We start from the raw sequence: 12,963 nt of genomic DNA, 5'->3' as shown, positions 1-12,963 counted from the left end.
GTCAATCAAACACTCCCCCTGCGTGGCTGTGATAGCTCTTAGTAGATGGGGCTCCCACTGCGGACCCGTTGACTTTAAGTAAAGGAGATTCTCTTTAGCCATCTGGGGTGCCTCCTCCAATCAGCTGAAGGTGTTAAGAACAACACTGAGGTCTCCAGAGGGAGCACACGTCCCACCCAGGGACAGGTCCACAGCACCCTCTCTGGCCTGAGGCTGTCCAGCCCCGCAGCCTGCCCTACAGATACCAGCTTGCCTTTCAGACCCTACGACTGCAGAAGCCAACGCCTAGAAATACGTCCCATTTTGAGGCTGGGGTTGTGGCTCAGTAGTAGAGCACTTGCCTAGCATGTGTGAGGCCCTGGGTTCGATTCTCAGCACCAATATAAATAAAATGAAGGTCCTTTTATAACTAAAATAAATATATACTTAAAAAAAAAAGAAATATGTCCCAGTGGTCCTTTTACTCTGATAGGACCGTGACTGATATAGACCCAGAGCCCTTGCTCCAGGCTAAGGCTGGTGCCAGGGAGCCACACAGTCCCCTCATCCAGTAAAAAGCAATGACAACCACCACCAGGCTGGGTTGATGGAGGGGTCAAGGTGATGAGAGGCAAGGTGACAGGATGACAAGAGGGCTGGCTGCAGTCAAACATCTTTCCTCTGTGAGCCTCAGTTTCTTCACCTATAAATTGGGCACACTACATTGTTAATACCTCATCGAAGTGTCCTAAAGATTTGAGATTTGCACTTAATGCTTCCTGTACAGACAGATGCCTTTTTTCCCCTCTCTAGGACAGGGGATTGAACCCAGGGACACTTTACCACTGAGCTACAGCCCCAGTCCTTTTTATTATTTATTTATTTATTTTTAAATATTTATTTTTTAGTTGGACACAATACTTTTATCATTTATTTATTTTTATGTGGTGCTGAGGATGGAACCCAGGGCCTCTCACCTGCTGGACAAGCGCTCTACCGTTGAGCCCCAGACCCAGCCCTTTTTTTTATTTTTCGTTTTGAGACCGGGTCTTGCTAAGTTGCTGAGGCTGGCCTCGAACTCAGGATCCTCCTACCTCACCCTCCTGTGTTGATGGGATTTCAGGCCAGTGCCACTGCACTTGGCTCATTTCCAAGTTTTTAATGACTTTGAGGGTTTTCTCTTTGCCAAGTTGATGATCCGATCCCACAATTCCATATAAAAAGAATGCCCACAAGTTTATTAGTCTTTGTGATTAATATGTGGATGTGACACAGTTTGCTCAACCCGTCCCCCACAAGGGACTCTTTTTGAGGACAAACGGCCAGGAAAGTCCTGGGCAGAGCACTTCATACACATACTCTTGTTCAAATTGTACCCTCCCTGCCCGGGAGGTGGGCCTCAGCATATTCCCGTTGTAATCACAGAAGGAAATTGTGGCCCACAGAAGTGAGGGGTTCATCCAGGGGTGCAGAGTAGACAGAATTAGATCAAAATCAGTTCCCCAAAGCTCAAGTAGACTCAGGCCTTTGGCCATGTTGGGTTGTAGTTCTTTTTTTTTTTTTTTTTGGTACCAGGGATTGAACCCAGGGGCGTTTAACCACTGAGCCACATCCCTAGCCCTTTTTATGTTTTATTTAGAGACAGGGTCTCGCCAAGTTGCTTAGAGCCTTGCTAAGTTGCTGAGGCTGGCTTCGAACTTGCAATCCTCCTGCCTCAGCCTCCTGAGCTGCTGGGATTATAGGCGTGCACACCATGCTCGGCTGTATGGTACTTCTTATGTCCCGTCTCTCTGCCTGGCACTCAACAGTGTCATTCTTGCTTTATTCATTAACAGTTTATTATTTTAACACATAAGTCTGCTCTGCTCCATAGCCTCTCCAGATCCCTGGCTGTACAGAGGAGTGCTTTGCTTCACAGTAGGGATTGGGAGGTATGAATTCAGCCTTCTTCATGGACATTGCTTCATGGACATTTTGCGTGCCTGGGCTCTGGGAATCAAGGGGCCTCAATTCAGAGTCTGACTCCACCACTTCCCATCTGTAGCTCTGGGCAAGTGAATTATCTCTGAGCCTCAGTTTCCTCATCTGTTAAACGAAGAAAAACCTCAAAGAGCTAAGAGAATTAGATGAGATCACACATGTGAGGTGCTGCCACCTGGTCAGTGCCAGGGAGAGCGCAGCCATTCTGTTTCTGGTGGTAACCTATGCCAAGTCGATATGCCAGTTTTGCCGGGGAGCACTCTCCTCCCTGGCATGACCAGGCCTGGGCAAGGGAAGGAAGTGTCTCAGAGCTACCTGCCCTGTTTAGCAGAATGGCTCCATTGCTCCCCAAGGGAGGAATGGAAAATCACCAGATGTGGGGCACTTCCCAGGACTCTGGGCACATGAGCTTTCATAACCAAGGGAAACAGATGACTTCCATCTGTCCTGCAGGGGCATCTGGTCTGATCAGGAAAAGCAGATTCTCCCTTGGCTAATCCCTGACTCTGGTCCCCAAGTGCCGGGCAACCAGCCCAAAGACATCATTAGCACCTACGGCTTCCTGCTGGGGCCAGGCCTGTGCCAACACCAGGCATCATCTCCCTTCACCTTGGGGTTTGTGGCCCTGGCCTACTTGCTTATTATCTTTTCCCACTAGAATGTCAGCTCCCCCAGGGCAGTGACAATCTCCATCGTGGCTGCGTCCCCAGCACCTGGAACTGTCCCTGGAACTTAGGAGGAGCTGTCAGGTAGACGTTGCCACAACCTTGAGATGCAGATGTTTTTCTGTCATCTCCGTTTCACAGAGGAGAAAAGAGGCTTGTTCACTGAGCCCAAGAGATCTGGACTTGAAGCCCAGCATGTCTGCCTCTGAGGGAGGGGGCTGTGTCTCCAGCTGCTGGCTCCACTCCAGGAAACTTGGGGCTCTGCAGGTCTAAAAGGTTTCGTTAGCGGTCCCCAGACCCAGCTGCCTTGTGCAAGAACCCACTTCTCATGCTCCCAGCACTACCATGCCCGGCCACCCTGAGCTCAGATGATGCCCAGTGTGCTAAGTGATGCCAGGAGAGAGGGGGCGACATTAGAAAAAGTGAGTTCCAGTCCTCCCGTGGCCACCAACTCAAAAGACAGAACCATTCCAAGGCTTGGTTTCCTTATTTGTAAGTTAGAGGGGCTGAAATTGACATAAACGGTGGCAGAGGACAGGGCAACAGTCTCGAGTGTGGGCTCTGGGCTCAGAACGACACTCTTCTGATTTCCATCTGACCCTGAGACTTTGGGCATGTTGCATCATTTCTCTGAGCCTCAGGTTTTCTCATCTATAAAATGGGGATGACACTCCCCTTTTATGGGTTCTGTGAGGATCAAACGGGATAAGATATACTATAGATACATCTCTAAGCAGAATGCTTGGCCCAAAATAAGTGTTCAATAAAGTGTTTTTAGATAAATTGTCCTCCACCATTCTAGGCCTTGGTGACAAGTTTACCTATGCGGGGAAAAGGAGTTCCGTGTGTGTGTGTGTGTGTGTGTGTGTGTGTGTGTGTGTGTGTGTTTAATAAGGCTTTTTTTTTTTTTTTTTTTTTTAATCTCATGGGACTCTGAAGTTCAAGTTCTTTCCACTTTTCAAGAAACAGGAGGAAAAGCTGTACAGGACAAGATTCTTTCCACACACATCCTTCTTGGCCAGAGACAAAGCCGCTGATTTCTGCAGCTGCACTAGCAGCTATAAATCAGTAGCACACAACCCAGAAACCCCAGCCCACCCCACACCCCTAACTGGTAACAGGACCGCTACAGACTGCCTGATGGCAAATTGCTAATTTAAGCCCAGCTTTGTGTTCTACCCTGCGATTATCCCTCTTCCTGTGTGTGCCTGTTGTGATATTCTGGGTGGCCAATTTGATTTCCAGGTCCTAGGATTCTGTGGTTAATGAAATCATTCCTTACCCTTGCCCAGCCCCCTGCCTCTCAAGTCCAGACATCTGCTGGGGGTGGGGGCATCCTGAGGTCACAGCATCTGAAAATCATTTTTCTTTGAATCTCAGCTGTAGTGAGAAGGGCCTTAGGTTACGCTTGTCTTTTCTCCACTGAATCTCCAGCGCCAACTCTCCTTCTCATGGTTTTTCCAACACCTGCTTGCATATCTTCAACAACGGGAAGCTCCCTGCATTACACAGCAGCCCATACCTGGTTGGAAAGCTTTGGCTGTGGGATCATTTCTTCTGGAAATAATGCAAGGTGTGCACAAAATGTGATCTAAAATATTCACAACAGCACCAGATTGGCATATCATTGGAAATAACACGATCCCCCTCCCTGCCATAGAGCAGATTCATACAACGTAACCATCAAAAATCCAAACATCATGTTGCTATTTGTTTGTTTGTTTTTCCAGTACTAGGAATTAAACCCAGGGCACTCGACCAATGAGCTTCATGCCCAGCTCTTTTTCTTTTATTTTGAGGCAGAATATTGCTACTTGGCTCAAGCTGGCCTCTAACTTGTGATCCTCCCACCTCAGCCTCCCAAGTAGCTAGAATCACAAGTGTGCACCCTGCAGAAACCACATTTTCAAAGAATGAGAACATGCTCGTGATATAAGTGAAAAGACCTATACAAAGCACATATGCTGTGATCCCAATTTCACGACGTGATTCTGACTTCATTAAAATGGGCGCGGGGAGAGGGCAGAAAAAGAGAGGAAATCAAAATGACAAAGCTTTTCTCTACGGCAGGGTGATGGGTAACATTTGTCTCAACTTAGACTTCTCCATGTTGTCTGAAATAACTACCTTTTGTTAGCTTCATTCTAAAAGAAAATTTCTAATGTTGAGTTGATAAAGTTTCCCTGTAGCATCCATCCCAGTAATTCTAGTTCTCTGGGGCTTGATAAATGTCCACCAAATGAATGAGAAGCAAGCCTCACCCCTCTCCTAGACAGGCAGAGTTTCAGAAAACATGGATGGAATACTAAATGCCTGGCTCTGTGCTGAAGCCCTCCACACCCCACATACAGGCCTCGGAGGTCAGCAGACAACTCTGACCCGTTCCCCACCCTCGTTTCCTGCTTCTCTGGCCAGACATCCCCAGCTCTGGCCTCCATTCTTCCCCAGGGGTCTCGTGGCTGGCAGAGGCAGAGTGGATGGTGAGTGGTTGGGGAGTCAGAGCACCTGGGCTCAAGTCTTGACTCTGCCCTTCTTGCTGCGAGGGGCACTGGCTCCCTCGGAGCCCCGTGTCCTCATGTGTGAACGGGAACAGAAGGCTCCCGCTGCAGGTCTGTGGTGCAGCTTGGAGAAGCCTCTTTCATGCTGCAGAGGCTCAGGAAGAGGCCACTCAGTGACTCCTCCTGGTGAGTCTATGAGTCACACACACTCCCCAGGGAATGAACCCGAGACCCAGGAAGTGGCAGGCCAAGAGATGCCGAGGGAACAGGACCAGGGCTGCTGCTTGCTCTCCCTGCTCAGCCTCACCTGAGGTCACCGGGGCCCAGCCTCCGCCTTCCTGCTAGGAAGCAGCACTGCATTCCGGAAACAGGATGCTGAGCCAGAGTCTCCGTGACCTGTCCAAGGTTATGAGCTCTCTCCACGGCCCTGCACCAGCCTCTTTGGTTCCCCCACATGGAGCCTCTCCCCATCCAGTCCACCCCCACAGCAGATTCATCCTCTCGAACATCATTCTGCACAGATTGTTCCCAAATTCTCATCTTCTGGCCTGTGACCCAAAGTGCTCTCATTTCCCAGCATGACCGACCTTACCGTGGGACCAAAGGGCCTGCCCAGTCTCAGCACCCACATCCGGGCTGGCAGCTGGAGCCTCAGCACAGCCACACCAGGCCTGTCTCCAGTCCTTCTCTGTCCCCTACCCCCAGATGACCCCTTGCGATTACCTGGAGCTGGCTCATGAAGTTCCTCCATCATTTGTACCTCCTCAGGAATTTCAGAAGGCAGGAATTAAGGTGGCAGGCTCATCACTGGCACCCAGAACCCACTCAGGGCACAGCAGTTGCTTTTGACAACCACAGTGAGGAGGACATCTGCTCATGAGGCCTTTCCTGTTTTTGTCCCTGAAGCCTCCCCATCAGCGCAGTCACCCTGTCCAGTGCTGTCCACTTGGCCACAGTGAACCTCCCTGCCCTCTCTATCGCTCATCATCCACTGGGCCTTTCATTGTCCAAGCTGTTTCTTCTTTCTAGAATGTTCAGCCTCCACCTTTCCCTATAACCAACTTCAGCTCCCCTTCCATGACTGGGTCCCAGGCATTGCCACCACTGTCTGGTTCAGGTGCCTGCACTGGACCCTACAGCCCTGCACCTGTCCCTGAAGCTGTACCTAACCAGGGGCTCCCAGGCAGGGCTGTGTTAGGAGCCTGCACAGGGGTCAATATCAGCAAATGTTTGTTGACTGACTAAATGTGCAGCCCATGTAAGACAAAGGACAGGGCGCAAGGTAGGAAATGAAGATAATCAGACCTCAACAGCCACCCACTCTACCCACCTGCGGCAGCTGCAGGTATACTGGTTAATTGGGACTGACACATATCGAAGTGTGGAGAGCAGAGACAGAGAATAGGAGAACAGTGACTGAGATTGAGGGTCTCTGATGACCTCATGGCTGTGGCATGCTTAGTGCCTAGGAATGTTCTGTGCAGAGGCATTGAATGCCTAGCTCTGCATGAGGAGGCTCTGCAAGACTCCTGTTAGCTTCAACCTTGAACTCAAGCGCATAGCTCCCAGGGATAGAGGAATTCTCCTGCTAGACAACCACAACGTTGTCACCAGCTCTGCAGCTCCTGCACCTGCTTAACAGAAACTTTAAGCAACGGGCCTCCCTGAGAGCTACACAAATCTCCCAACAGTGCACATTGCAACTGAGGATTGCAAATGTGGAAAAGCTGCATTGGTGTTTCTAGTTCTGTAATTTTCCTGAATACAAAGAATAATGCTCGTATAGTCATCCACCTGATAATGAGACATGTATAGAGAAAGATTGCTGGCGTCACTGTTTAGATCTGCTTCTCCTTCAGAGAGCAGCCCTCCACGGACTCCAGCTTTATCTTCAAAATCATCTGTGCGTATGAGGCTTTTTCTTATCCCCCTTCACCCCTCCCTGGAACCGCAAGTTTGGCCACACTGGATGTAGCATTAAGGGCCTACTGTGTGCCAGGTGCTAGGCTGAGGCCTTTATATGCATAACCCCACTTCATCTCCCCAATTACCAATCACGACCTCCCAATTTTTCAAATGAGCAAATGAGGCTTAGGGAAGTTAAGCTGTTTGTCCAAAGCCACACCAACAGGACGTGGGGGAGCTGGGATTGAGACCCACCCAGTACTAGCTCACCTCTGGCTTGTGACCTTCAACGTGACACTGTTTTCTCACCAGAATCTCTCCTGGCCTGGAGACCCTTGGCCCCTGTTTTATTCAGCTTTTTTGCTGCTGTGACTAAAAGATCCGACCAGAACAATTATAGAGGAGGAAAGTTTATCTGCGGGCTGGCAGTTTCAGAGGTCTTAGTCCACAGAAGGCTGGCTCCACTCCTCAGGGATCAAGTTGAGACTGAACATCATGGCAGGAAAGTCCCTCTGGAAGCAGCTCATACAGTGATGGGGAAGCAGAGAGAGAGTCCACTGGCCAGATACAAACATATACCCAAAGCCACACCCCAATTTCCACCTCTTCCAGACACACCCCACCGCTTCGGTTTCAGGAGAGTCATTCACTGACTGGGTTAAGACTCTTACGACCCAATCCTGTCTCCTCTGAACTTTCCTGCTCTGTCTCACATGTGAGCTTTTGGGGAACACTCACATCCAAGCCATAACAGCCCCTACCCTAACCTGAGAAAGAGGGGAGAGAGAAATAGACAAAAGAGCACAGGCTGGGCCTCCAAAATGAGACAGGGACTTAGTGTGCCCAATTCTGCAGTTAATCCTTGAGAACCTTTCCCGGCAGCCCCCTGACACTTCAGAAGACCGAAGGGACAACCAGAACCCCTTATTCACTGTGACCCTGCCACAGCCCCTGCCATCTGGCCAGGCCCATCCTCCCTGCTGTGTGTGGCAGTCACCTGGGATGGCAGGGAAAACAAGTTGCTTCGCCAACATCACTTATCCAATCTTGAGGACCCAAGCACCTATGAGGTGGTGCATCTGACAGATGAAGACACTGAGGTTCAGGGAGTCCAGCCAGCTTGCCAAAGACCTCAACTGGCATCTGATACAAGGAGAAAAGCCAGAAGAGACCCAGAATGAGGAGAGATCAAGGGGCAGAGAAGTTTACAACGTGAAACAGTCACACAGAGGGGCTGGAAAGGGACAGAGGACACTGGGAGAGGGTAGAGACGGTAGGGTGCAAACCTGCCCAACCCAGGATGGGGAGAGGTAGAGGCAGGGAGACAGGAAGCCTTTAGAACAGACCAGGTGGGAAAATACTGACTCCATTCTTCTGCCTAGAGTCCAGGATGGGCGAACCAGAAAGTTTGGGGCAGGAAGTGGAGGGGACAGGGGGTCACCTGCCAAAGATAAGGGTCTTCTGATCCCTCCAATTCCACCATACCCAAAGGACCACTGCTGGAAACTCTCTGAGATGTCAGCACAGCTGAGGGCACTGGCTCTGCCCAGAAGGAGCGGTTGTCCAGGTCTGCACTGAGGACCCGGGGCACCCCCAAGCTGGAGTCCCCTGGTGGGCTGGACTCACTGCAGAGCAGGTGGTGATGCTCCACTCTGGGGACCAGCTGTCCTGAGAAATCCGGCTTGCACTTCATGGAAACCTCATTCCTGGGAACCACACAGGCTGTCTGCTAAGAGGGTGATTCTCGTGCACCCAGAAGGATGAGTGGGCTCCTCGGGTGGGTCGTGGAGTGAGGAGGGGGTTAGTGCAGCCGTACACTGGGCTCTGGCATTCTGAGATTCCTAGTTCTTTTTCTCAGGCCCTCCTCCCTGTCATTGTCCCCATTTCCACCTCTGTCTCCTCATCCTGCAGCTCTGAAGAGTGCACCTCTGATCTCTGACTAGGCGAGACCCTCTCCCACCCCACAAGCCCTTCGCACAGCTGCACATTTGGGGTTTTTTCCTTTTTCCTCACGGATGGATCTCAGCATCCAGCACAGCATCCTTGGAACTTCCTTGAACGAGTTAATTCTTTTCACTCCTTCACACAGAGCCCTCCCTGTTCTCAAAGGGCTCAGGGTCTCAAAGGCTCAGATTTCATACTTCATCTCCTTTAAGCCTCATCCCAGCCCTTGGAGGGCTTGTTGCTGTTCCCACTTTCTGGGTGGGGGGTGAGCTTCATAGAGGAGCGGCTAGCCCACATACACAGCAAGCAGTCAGCCGATTTGAATTCACGTGTCTGACTCCAGCTCTGCCCACTGCACTACCCTGCTTTCCTGCCCCAGGGGTCCTTCTGAATCTTCCCTTGAGATCCTTCCCCGGCCTTCAGCTGCCGAAGCTCAGGCCTGATTGGCACAATTCATTCAATCACTTCTTTATGTAACCAATCCATGGGCTTGTTTATTGGCTGTGCCAGGCCCGGCATGGGTGGCCAGGGAATCGCAGGTGGCTCAGAGCTCCAGGAATCCTTCAGGGAACCAGGGGATTTTTTCCCTCCATCCTCGGCTGCCCACTCTCCACTGCTCTTGGGAGTTTTCTGAAGAAGCCAACCCTTAGATAACTGCCCTGTGCTGAGCCTGCCTCTCAGCCCCCATCCTCCTCCCACCCCTAAGGACAGCAGTCTGAAATGTATGGGCTCAATAACATATAGGGTCCCAGTTCTCAGGGTCTCCAGCATGTTCTGAGGATCCATGTCATGAGGAGGGGCAGGACTCTCCCAACCTTCTTTATGCAATGCTTTGACTCTCCCCTACCCCAGGTAGTTCAGAAAAAGTTCTGAATCTGGAGTCATAACATTAGGGCTCTAGCTCTGAGTCTGGTGCCAGATGCAGTAACAAAGAACAAGTCACCTGGCAGCTCCATGAGCAGCAGATTCCTCATCTGATCTGTAAAATGAGGACAAGGATGATGGTGATCCTAATGCCTACCGCACACGGTTATAGGTGAGCGTTAACTCATTCAGACCCAGAGACTGTTATAGACAGACAGCCAGGGAAATGCAGCAACACGGGGACCTATGGAGCCAGCTATGCCATTTGCATACATTTGACTATTGATTTCCAAAAGGCTGGTTGGAAATGCACCCAGCAGGCTGAGCCCAGAGCCTCCCCCAGAGCAGTCCCTGAGAAGCAGAAGGCCCTCCCTTGCTCAATGGTCTTAGGAAAGCTGTGCTCATCAGCCCAGCAGCCAGAGGCCCTGGGGAAAAGGCTGGAGATGGGAACAAACTGACTCTCAGCTTTTCCCAGACTTGAGCTTCTGGAGCTCCCCTAGAGAGCATGTAGCTCTCCGAGTTGTATCCACTCTCAGGCCCACCTTAAGATGAGTGCCTCCCTCGTGTTCCCTTCTTGAATCAACCCTGGATCCTGTAGGATCTGGAAAATTCCTCCTCCTCATTGTACAGACAGCTTCCATTTATTGGGTCCAGGCACCAAGCCAGCTGCATTAGATACACCCCTTCACTGACACCTCACAACCACCCTGCTGAAGGAGGTTCTATTATCTCCCCATCTATGGGTGAAACAGAGGCTCCAAGAAGCTAAGAGATGTGCCCATGTCACAGAGCCAGTTTGTGGCAGAACAGGGATTAAACCCACGTTAGCCCAACTCTTAAGAGTGGGGAAATTCACTGACAAAAACACAAAGCAAAGATCAGCCCTCCCTGTGCTTGGGGAAATTTTCCCACTGTAGCTGGTGATGAGTCACTAAAGGCTCAGGAAACTCTTGTACCTTCCACTCTTCCTGAGGAGCAAAGAGGTCATCAATGCCAAAGACCCCTGAGACCCACATACTCCATGAGATGCTCCAACATGCTTCCCTGCAGAGCCCCCACACTCTGAAATTCATACTGTTCAACCAAGGAGATTGGGTCTCTGTTCTTCCACAGGGAAACCGAGGCAGATGGCGGCTGAGGCAGGAGCAATAAGGCATAGGTCTCAGGGCTGGGCTGGGACCATGGTTCACATCTCTAACCACTGAGCCCATGATCTGTCCTCTTCCCAACCTGGTGACACCATTGCCCAGAAAAGTTCAGGATTAGGTCCTGGATCCACCAGCATGGGAGACCCATTTCAAACAGCAGCAAATCCCAGGGCATCTTTCTTGTTTAAGGATGGGAGTCTCCTCTCAATCTTTTTTGCCCAGATCTGAGCTGGCAGGGTGACATCAGGAGGGCCACTTCTGGGAAACACTGATGATGTTTTAGACTGACAAGATCTCAGAACATTCTGCAAATATTAAGAAGAGAACCTCACTTTGAGGAGGTCAAAGCACAAATTCCACTGCTGCCCAACTAACCACTGCTGTCTTGGGGGGGAAAAAAGACTTTAAAGAAGAAAAGAGAAAATGAGAGGGACATTTATGAGGAGATCAGAGCCTTTTCTGAGTCATATCCAGAGTTCCTGACCAGATGGCCACTGGGGAAGGGAGAAGAGAGTCTATTAGACAGCCCACAGCCATTGACCATTGTATCCATGGGCTCTCCAATGTCAAGCATATGTAGCTGCACAAAGATGGGTGCCCAAAACCACTTTGGATGACACCTCTCCTTGGGGTTTCAGAGGTTTGACAAGAAACATCACAGTCGACATCTCATTCTCAGAGAGAACTACAAATTGATGGTTTGGGACAAGCAAACACCAACACGAGGACCCCAACATAGTTACCAAATCTGACTTGGTAAGTGCACCCCCCAAGCATGGTGCAAATATGACAATGTCCATACTCATCAGTCTACCCCAAAGGCCCAAAGCACTGTAGAGCATCTCCGCCCACCCCTGAGGTTTCAGAGGACTAAACATATACTCTTACTTTCACAATCACCCACTCGCAAACTGACAGGCACAAACTGTTGCCAAACTGTCCCACAACCCTGGTGCAGAAGCAAGGGGATGCAAACGAATGATTAAATGTTAGGCAAGCTCTAGAAGCAAGCGCGGGCGCACGCACACGCGCGCACACACACACACACACACACACACACTCACACAAGACACTCATTTCTGTGTCCACTCTCAAAAGAAGTACCCTCCCCTCTGGACCTCGTGCGAAGGTTGGAGGAGTCGAGGCCCAGGTCCCAAATCCGTGGTCACAATCCTCACTCCGGGGCCAAATCCCGCGGCGCCAGCCCGCAGTGGACTCACCGGACGATGCCAAACATGACAAGAACGTTGCCCAGCAGCCCCACTGCGCACACAGCCGAGTAGAGCGCGGTGATGGCGATAGCCAGGGCGAGGGATGAGGCGCTCCGAGCGCCCGGCTGCCCCGACGCATTGGCGCCCGCGCTGGGGAAGGCGCTGGGGAAGGCGTCCGAGGCGTTGGTGAGAATCAGGGGCTGTAGCTCGGCATCCGCAGAGGGGACAGGCTCCATGGCGGCCCCGCGATCGACTCCGGGTCCCTCTCCACCGTGCGCCCAGGGCGCAGGAACCTGGCGCTAGGGGCGCACGAAGGGCCGAAGCTGCGGCCCCGACGCCGCCTGCTGCAGCGTCCTGGCCGACCGGCTTTCTCTGCGCCTCCTCCGCCTGCCCTGCCGCCAGCACCGACCCAGCACACGGCGTCCTCCCGCTCGCCTAGCCCGGAGCGCTGTGAGCCAGGAGCTGCTACGGGCTCCTCGGACGCGCCCGCCGCGCGCACCACGTGGCCCGGAGGCGTCCGCCAGCCTGCGCCCGCAACCGGGGGCGGGCGCTGCACCACTGGCTCGGGCTCGGAGCTGGGCCGAGGAGTCTCCAGCCCCCTCTCTGGTTAGACTCTGCGGGCTCGAGTGCGCCCCCACTCCAGCCTGGACTCACCTCCCGCCCCCTTGCCACTTTGGAGTCAGAAGAACCTGGATGTGAAGCCCGCCTCCCACTACTGCACTAACGAGCAGAGTAACCTTGAGCAAGTCACTTAACCATCTCAAGTTCA

General features: G+C 51.8%; 1 protein-coding gene across 1 annotated transcript in view; it reads right to left on the bottom strand.

Annotated features, from left to right (window-relative positions):
• Oprd1 (opioid receptor delta 1) overlaps positions 1 to 12,756 on the bottom strand; it is a 45,104-nt gene extending 32,348 nt beyond the window's left edge. Inside the window, exon 1 of the mRNA XM_005317702.5 lies at positions 12,204 to 12,756. Within this exon, the coding sequence (XP_005317759.1) occupies positions 12,204 to 12,430 (227 nt within the window). The 5' untranslated portion in view covers positions 12,431 to 12,756. The remainder of the gene's footprint in view (positions 1 to 12,203) is intronic.
• Between the last annotated feature and the right edge of the window lie 207 nt (positions 12,757 to 12,963).

The sequence above is a fragment of the Ictidomys tridecemlineatus genome, chromosome 11 (genome assembly GCF_052094955.1).
Source record: "Ictidomys tridecemlineatus isolate mIctTri1 chromosome 11, mIctTri1.hap1, whole genome shotgun sequence".
NCBI lineage: Eukaryota > Metazoa > Chordata > Mammalia > Rodentia > Sciuridae > Ictidomys > Ictidomys tridecemlineatus.
This window is presented reverse-complemented; position numbering and strand designations above follow the sequence as displayed.